Source organism: Periplaneta americana, chromosome 1, assembly GCF_040183065.1.
Source record: "Periplaneta americana isolate PAMFEO1 chromosome 1, P.americana_PAMFEO1_priV1, whole genome shotgun sequence".
In the NCBI taxonomy this organism is placed as follows: domain Eukaryota; kingdom Metazoa; phylum Arthropoda; class Insecta; order Blattodea; family Blattidae; genus Periplaneta; species Periplaneta americana.
Window position 1 is genome coordinate 179,301,842 of NC_091117.1, and position 19,646 is coordinate 179,321,487.

Genomic DNA, 19,646 nt, shown 5'->3' on the forward strand with positions numbered 1-19,646 from the left:
CAGCGATGTCAAGGTCAAGAGCATGTAGACGGTTCTGCGTGCGATCAAGTACTCATTGCTTGCAATGAATCTATTCTGCAGGCAGCAGCAGAGAATAAGAAGAGGTGAGCAAAGTGAACTCTATTGGCCTGTCACTGCAAGATGAGTTAAACTGTTTTTAAGTAATAGATAACGTGTTACATTCATACAAGACAACAGAAATCAGAGCATGTTTTGTAAAGTGTACCTCTCTAATAAATGCAATGAATTATAAAATAGTAGGCTACAATAAATAATAAACATAACTTCTCCTTAACTTACATAGTTTCAGATAATAGCTAGAATATAATTAATTTTATATAATTATCTAATAATCCAACTAGTATAAAAACACTGTTTTCTTGTTTTATAATTACCAATACAAAAGTGAAAGAAATTACAGGACATTGTGCATACGGGAAAATGAAATAATAGGTTTGCAGCAAATAATAAACATAGTATATTTTTTATCTTAGAGGTTTTAGATAATGAGGCCTACCTAATTAATTGTTATGCAACTGTTACATACTTAATAATGTACTTATTATATGGACAGCACATTTCTAGAAACAAATTTAAATTCCTGACTTCTCGTCTAATACAGAAGTGTTTTTTCTTGCTTTTGCCGACACCAACCTTCGTATGTCCGGCGAAATTATGTTTCCTGCAGCATGACGTAGCATAGCACGCCTATTATCTTCTGATACTCTTGGTATTAATCTTGGTTTTGTGAGGTTTATAAGTGAGGAAAATAGCTGACATACGTGCTTGCTGCAAAATATAGAAATAATTTGCGCCGCAAATATTCCTACCCTGGATATATTACCAGGCAAAGCGAACTTCCAACTTGACTCTGTTCACGCAATTCAAAGAACCTGGAGAGAACTTTTCCTCGGCTTGACAAAAGGACATCACAATGGTAAGGACCATTGTCAAACGAAAAATCTATGGACGACATATCTTCACAATTTTTAGACAGAATTCATAACGTGTCTACGCTATTAGCATCATATACTTTTTGTACTTTTTTCTGTAAACTTAAATGAAATGCAGCGAGGAAGAACCTCTACAGTACATTTAAACATATATGAATTTATTACTATTTAATTTAAATAAAAGAACAACATTTTAATACACCATTATGTACATCAATTAATAATTTCAGGCGTTTCACATTGCTCCTCTTTGTAACTAAATACTTTCCATATATCAGACAAAGAACATTTTCGCCTCTTTCACTCATAAGAAGTCAGGAGTCCAGTCAGCCTAAAACTTACTGAACGACTTCTTCCTCAATGTCTTATGTACAACCCTTGAGTTCATCTGTGACTTGTACCTGCGTGCCGTACTGTACATGCTCTAAACAGAGCATACGCGACGATGAGGCACGCTTGCGCTCTCGTTGACATCACTGATCTAGATGTTGAGATATACAACGATTCGTAGCTACATGTAGGCTATATCAACATGGAAGGCACGAAAACCTATCTGCTGGATCCATTACCAAGAGCTAGTCTCAGGAATAGAATAGATTTCCCCGTTCTCCTTTCCCTACCTTCCCTGATGATGCAGCCGAAATGTACAGATGAGAAGGCGAGGCCTGGCATGTGAGCTGTACGAGAGGGAAAAGACTGAGCTATCAGAAAGAGAATTTGTTTCATAATGGTCAATATTATATGAGTCTATCGATACGGAAGTCCATCTCAGACTAAACCTGGTCTTCATTTCCAAACCCATTGATATAGCCAGGCACTATGCAATTACCCAAAAACCTCGCAAGCTAAAAATTATATTTCGCAATAAAATTTGAACATACCTGTGCACTGTTTCGCCATATCTGACAGTGAGAAATTTTGCCAACTCTTCCCGAAACTCCCATAAACCTGACGTAATACCATACTGGAATAAGAAGGCGTCCTTTTCTTCCTTCGCCTGCAACAAAAATCACCATACTATTGATATAGTAGGCTTACGTTAAAATTAAACTAGAAATGGATATCAGAAACTTAATAGTACCATCATCCTTCACATTTCTAACGTTTTTCAATGTTACCATTCGAGGATCACTAAGATGAAACGGAAAGATTTTTGTGTAACACTGACGATACTCCGTCTTTGGATGATGATAATAACTAAATACAGGAATTTATACCACATATAGGTTTGCTTAGACTGTCGTTACGTCATGAATGACGTGAAGCCTGAAGTATGGCCAGGTTACAACTGAAATGCGTTTTGTACCGCAGCAATTGAATGGGGATATGTTTCTCGTACGACGTACATACAACGAACACTTTATACATACCTAATCTTGTAGTCTCTGTGGGTAAATTCCTATCTTTACTAATAACTTAGCGTATTTATAGGAACTTGTTACATGTAAATCAAAGAATAAAGATTACTATTATAAAATGATGTTTATTTTATTCACAAAATAAAACTGAACATTAAACAAAAACCCAAAATCATATAACATTTTTCCTAATTTTACAAATATTCAACAGTTTGCTATGGCTGAATAGTAAAGATAGATCTGAACATAATGAAAGTGAAATACGTCAATAAATGCGACATTTTGAAAAATGCAATACGCTTTGGTCAATCCCTTTCGGTTTAAGAGTTAGGACCATTTTTGTTTGACTTACACAACTGCTAACCTGAGAACATGGCGCTATAACTTAATTACAAGCGAGTGACGTTATGCACAGACAAACATATCTACAGAAAGCAGTCGCGCAAAATATATGAAACTTTATAGGAAAAGAAAACATGAAGAGAAAGATAATTAATTCTCAGTCTATTAATAATGCACTCAAATGGAGAAAATAACACTGTTTCATAGTTTAATTTAATACCTAGGTAAAGTTGTTTTAATAGGGAATATAATAATTAACATTATTCAACTTTAATCCTGAAACCAAGGTTCCTAATCTCTCTTATTTTTTTATTTTATTTTTTATTTTTTAGAGCTTAGTGTTTTCATAATCATATACATGGAGGACGTAATTAGGTTAAAGTTACTGGTAATTTGCAACCTTTCCCTTCTCTGTCAACATTATCGTAACTATCGTCATTACATTATCATCATTACTATCACCTACATCAACATGTCTGACTGTCGATTACAAAGCGTATGACAGCGAATCCGAAGGGAATAGTGGGTTTCACTAAGATGACACTATTCTATTGTGTGCAAATATCGTAGTACTTTCAGAATAAAGGTTGGAATTAACAAATGAAAAATAAACACATAATTATCAGTACAAACTTAAAATAAAACAAATTAGGGCATATAAGTGCGTGCTTTACGAATCTATACACATTACGATAAATGACTGTAAACATTTTAAGTGTTTCAAATGAAACATTTCTTCTTCTTTCTAATAAAATACATGTTCTTCTTTTTTAATGAAGTGCTGGCTACCAAATTCTTCTATTAGAGCACTGATCTCCAAGCACCCAGTTTTGTCTTGTTTTCGTATGTTCACTGAACAGCAGACCTGAACTGTGTAGTAGAGTCGGGTTCCGCCGATCTGTACTCCATACATATCTACACTGTTGCGGGTAGCTTGAAGGCTTTAGGTACCGTAACCAAACGCAGGACTCTAATTTTAAATGAAAGTCCCAGTGGCGCGCCAACTCGCATATCACATAAGTTTAACCACGTGCAAGTCTAATAAAATAAATGAGATCGAAAATGTCAAAGAGAATGGGTTAAGTGTAGGCTAAAACTCTGAAGGAATATTAACGATACATGTCTATCAAGCTTTTAGAATTACTTACTATCTCTACACAGCAATGATAAATATGTAAATAAGAACGAACGACCTTGTACAGTACGTATAAGTGAGTGATAAAAATGAATGCATTCACAATATCACAGATACAGTAAGGGGAAGAGTTTTCCCATGAAGTAAAATGATAAGCGAACAAGTATTGAACAGGATGGGCACAAAGTCGCGTTACATCCTATAGATACCTCAAATATATGTAATTCCGGTCATAATGCAGACATACACCCACTTTACACTAACTGCGTGTCCTAAGTGTCCCAAGGGTCAGTAAAATTATGCTCTTGATGAAACCCTACAGCGCATTGTCACAGGTTTCCACAACGCTGGATTGGCCGTGGGTCACCCATCTTACCAGCTCCTCTCGACTGTCCACCTCGCAGCCCTGACTTCACAACCTGTGACAATGAGCTGTGGGGTTTCAAGAGCACTGTTGCACAGGAACGGTACGACACCGTTGGTGAATTGAAGGACGCCATCCGAAGCGCTTTCCAACAGACTATACCAGCACTGAGGAGAATGTCAAACCGAACCTGGCACCGCATTATTTTATGTGAGGAGAATGATGGGGGACATGTGAACTATATCGATGCGGAATTACGAACGCAGGAGCAGTAGCGCCAAGGCTCCGGGCTGCAGGACTACACTGGCCTTGGTCGAGTAATACCTACATAAATGTATTTTCAGAAAAGAACTAAAGGCTGCACAAAAATGGACAAAATTAAAACTGAAGAAGTACGAGAAGAATTACATATACATTTAATTACTTACAAATAAAACACTATCATAACAATTGGGTGTATAATATAGACAGGACTTATAAAATTCAAGTCTACCAAAAGTCATAAGTAATGACCATCAGGAAAGAGACGCGTGAGATGACCGGAAAAGAGATAGAAGGATATGCTGTAAAAACGGAAAAAGAAGCTGTTTATACTGTAAGTGTAGGAGAAGAAGAATATGATGATAATGATGAAGTAATAGAAGAATTAGATTAAAGAATACCAATGGATTGACAGAACGGCTTGGTTGGAAAATAGAATGGCAATGGCATTAAAAATACACACACAAGTATTGTTACTCGTATTACTACCACTATCACTACTACTATTCATAGACGGAGTTATGGCACTGCCCCCCAAACTTGTCTGAATTCTTTTCTTTTTCTTTTGTATTAACGTTAGCAAATATTGAATTCAAAAGATCTTTCCTGCTTTTGTCTATAAGTTTCCGTGCTTAAATTGATGAATTAATGTCTTCAGATCATGTGTCTGGACTATAATATTTATTTTAAATTTCTGAATGTATAGGAATTTCTATACATCATTTGAGGAATGGAAGCACTGTAATGTTTCTTTTGTAACAGCCTGTAGGCCTACTCATGTGTTAGAATCAGTGGTCGTCAGCACTCGCTGAAATGTGCAAAGAGTAAGCGGTGCCGTCCCGTGTGCACCGTCGTGCAGAAGGAAGAGGTAGGGAGCATACCCGCTAGCAACTACGAGTGCACCATGGTGCACTGTGTTCTCCGCGGGTAAGGGATGCCAGCTCCAGGGTGCTCTGTGCTGACGACCCCTGTGTTAGATGTCTGCAGGTGTTCAGGCCGCCACTTGGAGAAATATGAATAACATTCTGCACAACAATGCAGAAAAAGAAAAGTGATCCTGGTATAATATTGTGTAAACTTAATGACGAGATTAAATAAAATAATTTAGAGTTTACATTTCATATGATATCTTCAGGAAAGCTTAATATAAAAATGTTTCTGTTAGCACTGTTACGTAGTTTTATTGATGCACTGTATATGTGTTTCTGTAAGAGAGAGAAAAAGAGGGAGATTGTTTTAAGTTATGCCCTATTATAATTTGTAGTAGACCTACAGTTCAAGCCCTATACAATTAGGTCCGAAACATCGCGGATATGGATGTAAGTGTATAAGAAAAATGCTCTCCGAAAATAGCTTTAATAAATGATCATATTCCGATATACTGTACCACGGTCAAGCTATAACGGGGGGGAGGTAAATGTTGTCCCTCATAACTCCGTTATATGGGGATTCTATGGTTTTGATTTGCTCCTTCCCCAAGGAAACGATTCTCTGTTCCTAATTTGTCTGCAATGTACAACGCATTATAGATCTGTAGGACGATGTAAATTAGGGATTACTTGCATTTTTCTTATCTTTGGCCTTGTCAGCTGTTAGCGGAGGTACACGGAAGTTGCGTGAAGTTGTGTACCGTTTGAGGGGGAGAAGCTGTAAGGATGAGTAGTAAAACGCATGCATTCAGACGAAGAAGATCGTTCTATGTTATTGTAGTTCAGTTACTGTAAAAGTAAGTTGTCTATTGAGACAACATCATATATTTGTACGGCACACGGTCATATAAAAGGGATACAATTTATCAATTGAAACTCAACAGCGGTTTTAATAGAGAACATTATTATATTTCGTTTTCTATATTTCATAATAGTAACATTGGAACGCAGCAATTATGTTCATTTCACTGAGTAGTATTTCACGGTGTTTTGAATAATAATAATAATAATAATAATAATAATAATAATAATAATAATAATAATAATAATAATAATAATAATGTATTGCTAGAATAAAGACACACATTGTGTTTTATATATAAAAATCAAACAGAATGCAAACAGATTGATAATATTCATAAGATGGTGAATATATTTTCAACGGACATTCAAGAAAGAGTTTCTGACAAAGTAAACCATATCATTACAGACAACGATGTATTTATTTGTAAGAAAAATCAACACATTTTAAATAGTGAGAGTTTCTGGACGCGCACAGCCTGATCATGTACAGGAAAAGTTTGTATCATTGAAGGTGTAACTGTATTGACTGGAAGTGATCAAAATCATAATCTGAAATTATTTTAGTGAAAGCAATATATGAAAATTCGTAGTAGCAGAGCAAAAAATCGCGGACTATTTCACACTGAACAGCCAAAATAATTCACTTAGCAATTAAATAAGTTCAAAACAAAGGATTTTACGTATTTTAGATCAAAGTCGGACTCGTGTTTGTGTGTGTGGGTGCGTGCTTGGGTGGGTATGTGTGTAGGCTATGTATACAGAGTGTAAAGGGTTTAAGTGCCATTATTTTAACTGATGATTGTTCATGTCATAAGGAAGAAAAAATGCCCTCACAATTTGTTTCTAATTGCAATATTTAACTAATTATTATTAAAGTTTACAATATTAGGCGTTTGGCAACGTTGCTGGATGGGAAGGAAGGAGTTTACAACTACACAGTACAGTTCAAGCGGATACAGACATACCGGCACAAAACAGATGGTCTATTCTAATGCAGGGGAGGACCGTTGTTTAGATGAAACGAACAGCAAATACGAACTTAAAATCTCATTAATAGAATTTGATGGTAAATTTTCATTTTATTTAACAATATGGACAATATTGGTCCATTTTTTATTGTACGTCTAAAAAATAAACAATAATGGTTTACTGCACAAAACCACACGAACTTTTTTTTTAATGTAACATTTTAATCTCTCCCGCTTCCATAAAGTAGTGCCATTTTTTAAGAAATTTCTGTTTGTGTGATTTTCGAAACGGGGTAAGAGACTCCTTGTTTCTAATAATCATTGAGAAACCGCTACAAAAGTTCGCCGATTAGGTAGCCTTCAATTGCGGAAAACAATGACGGTACATGTTCTTGCCTCACTAGAATTACGACGACTTTCTCCATAATTTAATAACATATGATGTTCCTAAACTGTGAATGACATTGTAAGTTGTTTATCGAATACCCTGTAGTGAACTGTCATCCGCTCTGCAGTAGATCTATGGACAGAGAGGACTCAGCTGACGTACTTACGTCTGTGCAGAGTACTGCCTGCTCAACACGTTGCCACTCTCTCACGCCAGAATATTAACAAATTTAAGCATGCAAATGTATTTAATTTCACGAAAACGTAATAGAACATACAAATATGTATTTAAACTAATATTAACTCTTTGCTAGAAATACCTACTAATCGTTTTCGTAATTTTACTAACGATATAAGCAGTATAACGCGAATAAAATAAAAGAAGAAATATTTTTTTCTGGGAAAACTATCAAGTTTTGACCCATGTTGTGTGGACATTTTTTGATCCTGTAGATCGTCCCCGACGACTGTGAAAAGGATGGCACTTATACCCCTTACACCCTGTATGCACTTGGCATTAAGCTCTCTCCAATGCACCCTCACAAGAAATAATGAGTGAACTGACTTAATTAAACTTCCAACAGTAAAAAGTAACAAAATAATAAATAATAAAAAATGACATTTTTGTGTCTTGTAACGGTATCAAATAAAATCATAAATAAATTATACTTGTTACAAAAGCCCGAGAGTAACCGTAGTCCTTTCCGAGGACCCGCGCACCGGTACATCGGTAAAGCAAACCGATAGCAACTTTGTATTTCAACATCCATGAGTTGCTTTTCAATATCGATTTCCGTACATTTTTTTACAATGACAAAACAGAGGCTTTTTTATTTATTTTTTTATTTTAGTAGGTTATTTTACGACGCTTTATCAACAGCTTAGGTTATTTAGCGTCTGAATGAGATGAAGGTGATAACGCCGGTGAAATGAGTCCAGGGTCCAGCATCGAAAGTTACTCAGCATTTGCTCATATTGGGTTGAGGGAAAACCCCGGAAAAAACTCAACCAGGTAACTTGCCCCGACCGGGAATCGAACCCGGGCCACCTGGTTTCGCGGCCAGACGCGCTAACCGTTACTCCACAGGTGTGGTACAGAGGCTTTCTCAAGCATATTATAAAAGAGGAATTCAAAGCATTTTGACAGGAACGACTGGACATTGTACCCCATTATCTCCTGTATTAGTTGCCTCATGAGTGACGACTTACTTGACTTAATTCCTCTTGTGAAACGTTTCCAATGGTCTCTCCGTCCTGCTAACCCATTAACTTCTAACCATGACTTTTCTTATTTCTGCAACTTCACCTTCCACTGTCCTCTTACAAGTCTTTATTGAGCGGCCTATCTTTCGAACTCTTGGAGGATTCCAATCCAATGCACTTTTCTCAATGGATCCATCTAATTTTCTCAGTACGTATATGTCCCATCCAGTTCCGTTTTCTCTTTTTGATTTCAATCTCAATGTGGAGCTGATTTGAAGTTTTCCAAAGATCTTCGTTGGTTATACAGTGACATCAAAAACTTTTTCCTTGCATTTTTAACTATGTCCTTATTGTACCTATACAGTGTCACTCTTTAACACAGCGAATACTGTCCAACTGCATGTGGATAGAGCATGCGGCGGCCGTGGGTCTGATGAAAGTATAGGATGAGCAAAAGGCATGTCGCTGATATTGGAATAAAAATGCAATGATACAGTGAGATTAAGAAAACAAGAAAACACATTTTATTTTATGTTAGCAAAATTCACAAATATGTATTATATGTACGTGAACAACCACAAATATTATCAGAAAATGCAGGCTCTAAATTTCTAAAATTTTATAAGGAAATGAACTCACAATTGGACAAAAATTACAAGGTACCACAACAAGACTTATTAGAACTTAAATATCTGATACTTACTTACTTACAAATGGCTTTTAAGGAACCCGAAGGTTCATTGCCGCCCTCACATAAGCCCGCCATTGGTCCCTATCCTGTGCAAGATTAATCCAGTCTCTATCATCATACCCCACCTCCCTCAAATCCACTTTAATATTATTCTCCCATCTACGTCTCGGCCTCCCTAAAGGTATTTTTCCCTCCGGCCTCCCAACTAACACTCTATATGCATTTCTGGATTCGCCCATACGTGCTACATGCCCTGCCCATCTCAAACGTCTGGATTTTAAGTTCCTAATTATGTCAGGTGAAGAATACAATGCGTGCAGTTCTGTGTTGTGTAACTTTCTCCATTCTCCTGTAACTTCATCCCTCTTAGCCCCAAATATTTTCCTAAGAACCTTATTCTCAAACACCCTGAACCTATGTTCCTCTCTCAGAGTGAGAGTCCAAGTTTCACAACCATACAGAAGAACCGGTAATATAACTGTTTTATAAATTCTAACTTTCAGATTTTTGGACAGCAGACTGGATGATAAGAGCTTCTCAAACGAATAATAACACGCATTTCTCATATTTATTCTGCGTTTAATTTCCTCCCGAGTGTCATTTATATTTGTTACTGTTGCTCCAAGATATTTGAATTTTTCCACCTCTTCGAAGGATAAATCTCCAATTTTTATATTTCCATTTCGTACAATATTCTGGTCACGAGACATAATCATATACTTTGTCTTTTCGGGATTTAATTCCAAACCGATCGCTTTACTTGCGTCAAGTAAAATTTCCGTGTTTTCCCTAATCGTTTGTGTATTTTCTCCTAACATATTCGCGTCATCTGCATAGACAAGAAGCTGATGTAACCCGTTCAATTCCAAACCCTGCCTGTTATCCTGAACTTTCCTAATGGCATATTCTAGAGCGAAGTTAAAAAGTAAAGGTGATAGTGCATCTCCCTGCTTTAGCCCGCAGTGAATTGGAAAAGCATCAGATAGAAACTGACCTATACGGACTCTACTGTATGTTTCACTGAGACACATTTTAATTAATCGAACTAGTTTCTTGGGAATACCAAATTCAATAAGAATATCATATAATACTTCCCTCTTAACCGAATCATATGCCTTTTTGAAATCTATGAGTAACTGATGTACTGTACCCTTATACTCCCATTTTTTTCTCCATTATCTGTCGAATACAAAAAATCTGATCAATAGTCGATCTATTACGCCAAAAACCACACTGATGATCCCCAATAATTTCATCTACGTACGGAGTTAATCTTCTCAAAAGAATACTGGACAAAATTTTGTACGACGTCAACAAAAGTGATATTCCTCGAAAGTTACCACAGTTGGTTTTGTCCCTCTTTTTAAAAATAGGTACAATTATGGACTCCTTCCATTGTTCTGGTACAATTTCCTTTTCCCAAATAGCAAGTACAAGTTTATAAATTTCGCTATATAATGCACTTCCACCCTCTTGTATTAATTCTGCTGGAATTTGATCGATACCTGGAGACTTGTACTTTTTCAGATTTTCTATCGCAATTTCGACTTCTGAAAGCGTGGGTTCGGGTATAAATGGCTCAGCAGTTTGTATTTCAATTTCGTCCCGATCATTTCTATTTGGCCTATGTACATTTAGTAGTTGCGCAAAATAGTTTTTCCATCTGTTTAGGATTGATGGAGAGTCTGCAAGCAAGTCACCATTCTCATCCTTGATCACGTTTACCCTTGGCTGATATCCCTTCTTAAATCCCTTTATACCCTTATATAAATCTCGAATATTTTTATTCTTACTATTTGTTTCTATCTCATTCAGTTTTTCCTTCAAGTAACCTCTCTTTTTATACCTAAGTGTACGACTTGCTTCCCGTCTTTCATTGAAATAATTATCTCTCTTCTCCTCTACTGGATCGTGTAAGGATTTAAATTTTGCCTGTTTCCTTCTTTCTACTACCATGCAACAATCTTCATCAAACCACGGTTTCTTTTTCTTATTTTCATAATAACCTATGTTCTGCTCAGCTGCAATTTTGATACTATCTCTGATATTTTCCCACAGACTATTAACATCTAATTCTTTCTCAACTTCGTCGGAACTTTCTAAGTGACAAACCTATTCGAAATTTCGATCTGATAATTTTGCTTAGCTTCCCCGTTCTTTAATTTCAAAATATTGAATTTAGTAATATTAACTTGCTGTTCTACTCGCTTGGCTACTGATAATCTTTCTCTTAATTCTCCAATCACCAAATAATGGTCAGATTACAGTCTGCACCCCTGAAAGTTCGAATATCTACTATACTAGTATGTCTCCGTTTATCTATCAAGATGTGATCTATTTGGTTGTGTGTCAATCCATCTGGAGAAGTCCAAGTATATTTATGTATATCCTTATGGGGGAATGTTGTACTTTTGACAATTAAATTTTTCGATGTGGCAAAGTTGACTAATCTAACTCCATTGTCACTACGAATTGCGTGTAGGCTCTCTTTTCCAATAGTTGGTCTAAAAGTAAAAATATCCTCCCGTCCTTCGTTAGCGTTGAAATCCCCCAATAAAATTTTCATGTGATATCTAGGGAACTGATCAAAAGTATGTTCCAATTCCTCATAGAAGCTATCCTTTATATGGTCGTCTTTTTCTTCTGTAGGGGCGTGAGCATTTATAACTATGATGTCGCACCATCTACCCTTAAGCACTAAATATGATAACCGGTCACTGATAAATTCGACCTTTTTTACTGCTGATTTTATTCTTTTATGAACAAAGAATCCTGTTCCTAATTGGTGATTATTGTTTCCTTCCCCATAATACAACAAGTAATCTCCTATTTGTGATATGCCATTCCCATCTAACCTAACCTCGTGTACTCCCACGAAGTCTATTCTATATCTAGCTAGTTCTTTTGCTACTAATGTTACCCCTCCTGTTCTATAAAGACTAGTTACGTTCCAAGTGCCAAATCTCAAAACCTTATTCCTTTGCTGTGGTCATGCCAGAGAATCAGTCCTATTCCGAGGCTTATTAAATATCTGATAAAAGTATAAAAAGGTTACTAATAATATTTTTTAGAATTCAATTTTTACTTTAAATTAAATTTTCCAGAATTTGAAAATTTTCACACATATTATTTCATAACTCCATAAGCATTAGAGATCAAATTCTGAAATTTTGTACACTGATTTAACATGCAGTTATGCAACAGGTAGACTACAATAATGCTCTTTCTTTGAAAATAGAAAAACTAGGTCACAAAACATTATGTAAATTTTAATATATTTTATATAGGACAAATGAAAAATTAACTGTATTAAAATAAACAACTCTACATGTCTGAGAGTAGTCTACTTTTCAGAAATAAGTGTTTATTACATGCAGGGAAAATATTAAAGATATCAGAGAGACCATAACAATGTTATGGTTACCAAATGATGTAACTGCAAATTTTTTTTTTCATACTTTGATAAAACTGGTTTGAAAAATATTATTAGTAACCTTTTTTATACTTTCATCAGATATTTAAGTTCTAATAAGTCTTGATGTGGTACCTTGTAATTTTTGTTCAATTGTGAGTTCATTTTCTTATAAAATTTTAGAAATTTATAGCCTGTATTTTCTGATAATATTTGCGGTCATTCACGTACATATACCCTTAAGTCTGGAGAAACCGAAAAAGCTATGTGCCTAATACCGACATGTAGATATGAAATAAAAGAAACAAAATGAATCTCTCGAGATATAAATTTAAAAATTAATAATTTTATTTAAGAATTTCGCAAGAAATGCCCATTTCTACAGCCAATCTCCTTAAAGACTTATGAGGACTATTCTGCATTTTTTCTTTTACATTCGCAACTAAATCTTGTGTTTGTTTTGTAGCCTTTCCAACGTATCTTTTTCGTTCTGTGCATCCGGTTTCTCTAAATTTACTAACCAAATTATTAAGATATCTGCGGAAAACGAGAAACAAACTGTTCTTCACAGTCTTCAATATTATACTTCCAGTTTCCATCTCCATCCTTGAAGTATGCTTCAATAAGAAAAGCAACCATTTCTTCGAAACACACTATACCACTCTACGTTACGTCGGCAACAGACACACAGCAACTGAATGTTGTGCCGCTTCAGACTGTACACAGCACAGCGAGATGGTTACCTCGGTTTATAAGCACGTGTCTGCATGGTGTAGTCAAAAAGCAAGCTACAATAAAAATGTAAGGAAAACGTTTTTGATGTCACTGTAGTATCTGGCCGCCTAATGTTCATTATACAGGGGCATCATTTTATTTTTACTTCGATTTTTATAGTATCTGAGGTTTTTGAATGTACTTCACTCCCACCCCTTCTACTAATGGAGTTCAACTGTCCTCCATACAGATCCAAGACCACATATACAGTCATAGCAGCCTTATGGTCATAGTAAACAGTACGTTCCAAAAACATGTTCGCGTTTTCCAGTGACGAAAGAGCTTTCAATATTGAATCATTTTCGCACAGGTACTGTCGTCCATTTACCTACGTCGTATCCCGGTTTCCCCCACCAGCTTTTATTCGCCAGCTAGTGGCTGGGCTGTCTCAGCTCTTTCCTGAGAACATTAATTTCTGTTAGGAATTGGACGTCTACGTAATATTATACAACTGTTTAAAATAACTTAAATAAAAGGGCTTCGTTAAGTAATTAACTGTCACGTAATTTCCTCCCTTTCTACGACAAAACCACTTGGACGGACAATATAGACAGTATGTCTGAGTAATTTTATCTTTTCGGATCGGGCAGAAGTGAAGATTGAATTTACAGTACGTAAGGTACTCTTTTATAGAGTAGGTACAGAATTATTTCAACATGAGTTACTGGTACGAAGGCCGAAACTGGTAATTGGAATTAGGTGCAATAGTCTATAGTGCGATAATATGCACAAAAGAACTGAAGCCTGTATCGAAATGAACGACCAACATTTTTAAAAAATGTGTTTAAATATCCATATTATGATTATTTTTCAATTTAACTTCATTGTCTATATTGTACGCTAATGTGCTGTAAACAGTATAATATATACTCTGCATAATGAATACGTCCGAATGGATAGCTCAATTCGTGAGTAAAAACACTTATTGTTAATACAGTACTGTATTTTGATTAAACAAAAACCTAATGAAAATTATCAAACTCAAAATCGCCATATTTCTCTGTTTACGTAAATAGATGAACTACTTTTCTTCCCTCATGTACCTAGTACAGTGATTTGTTTGTATCTTACGCAGTATCATCGAACTCCAGTCGTGGAAGGGGGTAGCAATCGGTATTTCCGGTTCTCAACCGTTAATTCAAAGGTATAGCCAGGTTAATATTAGAAATGTAAGTAAAAATAAAATTATGTCCCTGTACATCTTAGACAGCGATTTATGAAAGTCTGTAAAAAGTTGGTGATATTAGTGGTAACTCTCCAAGTTTCACATGCATACAGAAGTACTGACCTTGTGTTAAAGATTTTTAATTTAATCATCCTATAGGCCTAGATGTTTCTGTTCTTCCATACTGGATATAGCTGTCTGAAAGCTCCATTTGTTTTATAATTCTTTGCTTAACATCTTCATCTGACCCACCATCTTTGGTAACTATACTTCCTAGGTACGTAAAAAAATTCTCCGTTGTTCTGTCTCTTCTTCTACTAAAACAAATTTCTCATTTGTTTTTGCATTTACCCTCATTTCTTTAGCTTTCCTTACGTTTATGTTTAGACCAGCAATCTTTTTTTTTTTTTTTGGGGGGGGGGCGATCCATCAACTTTCCTTTCACATCACTAATTGTTGATGACAACAGACAAATATCATCTGCAAATTCTAAGTCTTCCAACCTTTCTCTTAAATCCCATTGTATCCCATTGCAACAAATTTTGAAATACATAATAAAAAATTAAAACGTATGCATTACTTTTCACAGTCGATCAATAGGTTAATCTATATTTCAACATTTGTAGCACAGTCGGGAGAATATTAACGAAGGAAGTACGTAAGGAAACCCTACTTATATTCTAAGAAGCTTCAGTAGTGCTGTTGTAGGATTTCAAATGTCGGACTCTGCATAAAGGTTCAATAAGAATATTGCAAGTGGTAGAAATGAAATCTTAAAGATTTGTTGCAGGATAGAGTCTGATGTACAGACAAGGAAATGAAGATATTCAAGAAATAATAAGAATATTAAACATTTTAAACTTACAATAAAATAGAACAATATAGGCCTAGGAGTTGCTACGAACATATAGCCTATATAGAACGAATGACGATTTATATCACTTCAAAATGTTTACTTAATGAACGATGAAGTCAAGGAAGAAAACACAATTTATTAATTTAAACTCTGGCAGATGATGATGATGATGATGGTTTCATAACATAATAGCACTTACGAGATGAATTCTGTTTGTGTCCAATATTCAAAATGACATTTTAATACATTGTCCGAGTGCACGAATCTCGGTTAGGACCGTTTAAGTAATAGCTATTAGTTAACCATGCATTATTCTTTCTCTGTGGCACCAAACTCGGTTACGAGTTAAACGACGCTAATCATGAGAATTTACTAGCCGGTCGTATGCGAGCAGTAAAGTAGCTACCGTGAAAGTGAATCCAAGATGAAGTATGGTGATAGAGGATTTTTCGCAATAACGTGTTTCTTGATACGGTATATTCTAATGCCACGTAACAGAATAAGGTGACTATAATAACGGTATATATAGTACGAGAGAGTTTTTGCCCACTTCTGAGCGGTTGAATACGGTAAAGAAAAAAAAATAATAACTGCGTCAGCCATAGCATTTGGAGGCATTGAAGATTGTTTATTTGAGAATATGATATTAAATAATGTTCACAGAAGAAACAACATTCAGGAACGAGACTTAGCGAAGCCTAGGTTTTATTTAAATCTATTAAGTGATGAAGAATGCCAAGATATAGTCTTTGAGGTTATGTTCACACGAACTCTAACTTACGTCTAAACTTATAGTCAGCGTTGTTAATTTAGCGATTTTATAACGGTTTTTCGGAGACAATTTCTTTTAACTTTTCTATTGCTTAAATAGTGATTTAACGATTTTACAGGATCCTCTAGCGACAAAAATAAAACTTTATCCATTGATATTAAGGAATCTAGTGAATTTTGGACTATGGTTTGGTGACTTTCCGTACATTTTCTCTTTAAACATTCACAGCCCGTTTTCAAGTTATTTTGGGTTTTCTTCTGTATTTAACGCCTAAAGAATACGCATAAACAAACAATAGGATTTTAAAATGTTGCTGCATCACGTATAAAGCACACGAGAAAATTGTACGTATACTGCATTTGGAATTACGAGCAACTTGCGAGGCACGCAGCAGGATTCAAGCGACACTTTTTTCCAACAATCTTCTTTTTGTATCACTGTCATGCGATCAGTTTGTTTACTTTCCATTATCCCTTTATAGTATTTCTCAACAAGATCGAGTGGAAATTAATTGCCGTATACGCTGAAATCTGGTGCTCTCCCTCTTTCATTTATTATCTTTCCGTAACTACTTATTTCAAGGGATTATAAATAGAAAATACGTTCATATGTACACGAATAAATCATCGTTGTTCCTGCAATATCTCCTGTTTGCAAAATATAAAATTGTTCAGTAGGAAGAAAAACACATTTATTCATTCTATGGCAGTAGTATATAGGAGATTTTATTATTTGCTATATCACTATTTAAGTTATTTTATAGAGCAAAAATCTGAAAATCGATAAATATGTCACATAGGAGTTAGTGCAGGAACAACGACGAAATACAATTTATGCAATATTTTATAATACCGATTCGAAAAATCAACTAGTTACTGCCCTCTGAATACTATGATGAATTGCTTCGGAGAGGAATAATGGCGAAATAAACACGTGGCAACTAACCGCGGTTTCGTAACCAAACGAAATCGATGGTGCATCGGTTTTTATTATTATTAGTTAACCATCGGTATCTAATCACTCATTCTAACCGAGATTGGTGCCCTCGGCCATTCAGTATTTAGGCCTACTAATTTAATTTGCAATCACACAGTTTCGACAAGGAATGTCCAACAATAACTTTAGCCTACGCATAAAACCTATTAGAATGAAGCATAGTTTCAAATATTATACAGAAAAGTTACACAAAAAAATTCTATAATTCTAAAAGAGAAGTGGACAACAGAGGCCAAACTGCACTGGAACAATATGGTAAACTGTGTACACTGACTCTTGGGAAGAAGATATGATGTGAGGGAAGATGATGGTTATGCAGTTTTCAAAATCAGTCAGCAGACCTACGATTCAATCCAATATAGCAGATCGAGTGTCAATAGTAGATGTCCCCACTGGCATCCATCAGTCCATCGTAATGAAGGTTACAGAGATAGGTTTAGCCTATTTGGTTTGCAATCTCCATCCAGTAGGCCTATCATCAAAGCTTAGACGCCATGTGTTGTGACATGAAATGGTACGAAATGAGGAAAATGAGTTGACATGGAGTGTTGATGAAATGAAATCTGAGATGTATGGTAAACGGAAAAACCCCAGGAAAACTTTTATCCTCCGACCTTTGTTGAACTTATTTATCTAACGTCGTTGCAACTGGTAATAGCAAGTAGGTTTGAAGATTACCTGATTTTCGTCTTACAGTTGAGGAATTTCTCGAGAGAAACTCTCTATTTTTAATAGCGCAACAGAAATATCACATCACGTTTACACACATGGTCACAATAGCACGCTATTTGCAATTTTTTGTATAGCGCTAGAAGCTGTCAGGAAGATCTTCCAGCACATGTTTACATGTTGCTATTAAATTCGCGCTGGATTCTCTGGCGCAAGAGCGTTCTATTTGATCTTGTAGCACTCACAGTCACAGTGTAGACTACTCGTTCACGTGTCCATTGTAATGTTTGCATTTTGACAGTAAACAAATAAAGTGAAAATGTAAGACAAACTGTTCAATAAAATAAGAAATATTCTTGATTATACTGTATGACAATTCACAATATTAGAACCATTCCTACACATTATACGTATATGAACCTCTAATATTTAATATTAATGGGTTAGTGCAGGGCTGGGCGATTCGTGTTAGCTTGAGCGACCTACAGGTACCTGTCTCATCCTACTCCCGCAATTGAACGCATCATAGAAAATATTGTCCCTCCCATTGCGGGTTAAACGCACAGTAGCGCTCAGAGAGAGGCGAAACGTCCGGACCTGGGAGTGTGTTGATGTAAATCATAAATGTGATATATGGGCCATGTCTCAACAGATGTTTATTTCCGGACACATGTTTAGAGAAACTTTTTTTCTAGTTTCGACCTATACTACCTCCTATAAAATATGCGACACTTTTTAAGCACCCTGTATATATAAATATATCATACACTATAATAAATGAGGATTTAGGTCATACATTATACAGTGTGTCCACCATGAACTTGACACATTTCATTTGGCTGTCAAAAATCAATGAATGGAAATAAGTTGGTAACATGCATTGCAATATGTAGAGAAACTGTGGAAATTTCGTTGGCTATTTTTAAAAACCCGCGCGAGAGGTTGTACGTGGCGCTGCGGTAGCTTAAGTCAAAATGGCGACAGCGGAAGAGCGAGCACAAGCGATCTGGTGGTATGCTGAAACAAATTCGGTGATTCAAGTGCAACGCAACTTTCGGCGCGTGTTCCAGAAGGACCCACCATCACGGAACACCATTAAGACATGGAAACAGCACTTTTTGGCAACGGGAAGTGTGGTGAAATTGCATGGTGGCGGTAATGTGCGCGTATCAGAGGAGCGTGTAACAGCAGTGAGACAGGCGTATGAACGAAGTCCACGCAAGTCAGTTCGACAAGCGGGATGAGAACTGCAGATGCCGAAGTCCACGGTACATAAGATACTGCATCGCTCTCTTGGGTTTCATGCATACAAATTGCAGTTGGTTCATGAACTGAAACCAGATGACGGTAATAAGAGGCAGGCATTTGCTATCGACATGTTACAGCACATTGATGAAGACCCAACATTTTTAACTCGCATTGCTTTTTCTGATGAGGCCACTTTTCATTTATCGGGCAAAGTCAACACACATAATGCGCGTATTTGGGGGTCAGAAAACCCACGCTGCATTGTGGAACACATTCGTGACAGCCCGAAATTAAATGTGTGGTGCGGATTGATGCACAATTTGATCATCGGCCCCTTTTCCTTTGCAGAACAAACCGTT

At 36.0% G+C, this 19,646-nt stretch overlaps 1 protein-coding gene across 1 annotated transcript in view; it reads right to left on the reverse strand.

Annotated features, from left to right (window-relative positions):
• The window catches only part of LOC138704906 (2-aminoadipate transaminase-like), a 32,706-nt gene that overhangs the window by 10,913 nt on the left and 2,147 nt on the right, over positions 1 to 19,646 (reverse strand). Inside the window, exon 2 of the mRNA XM_069833305.1 lies at positions 1,835 to 1,950. Coding sequence (XP_069689406.1) covers positions 1,835 to 1,950 — 116 coding nt within the window. The remainder of the gene's footprint in view (positions 1 to 1,834; positions 1,951 to 19,646) is intronic.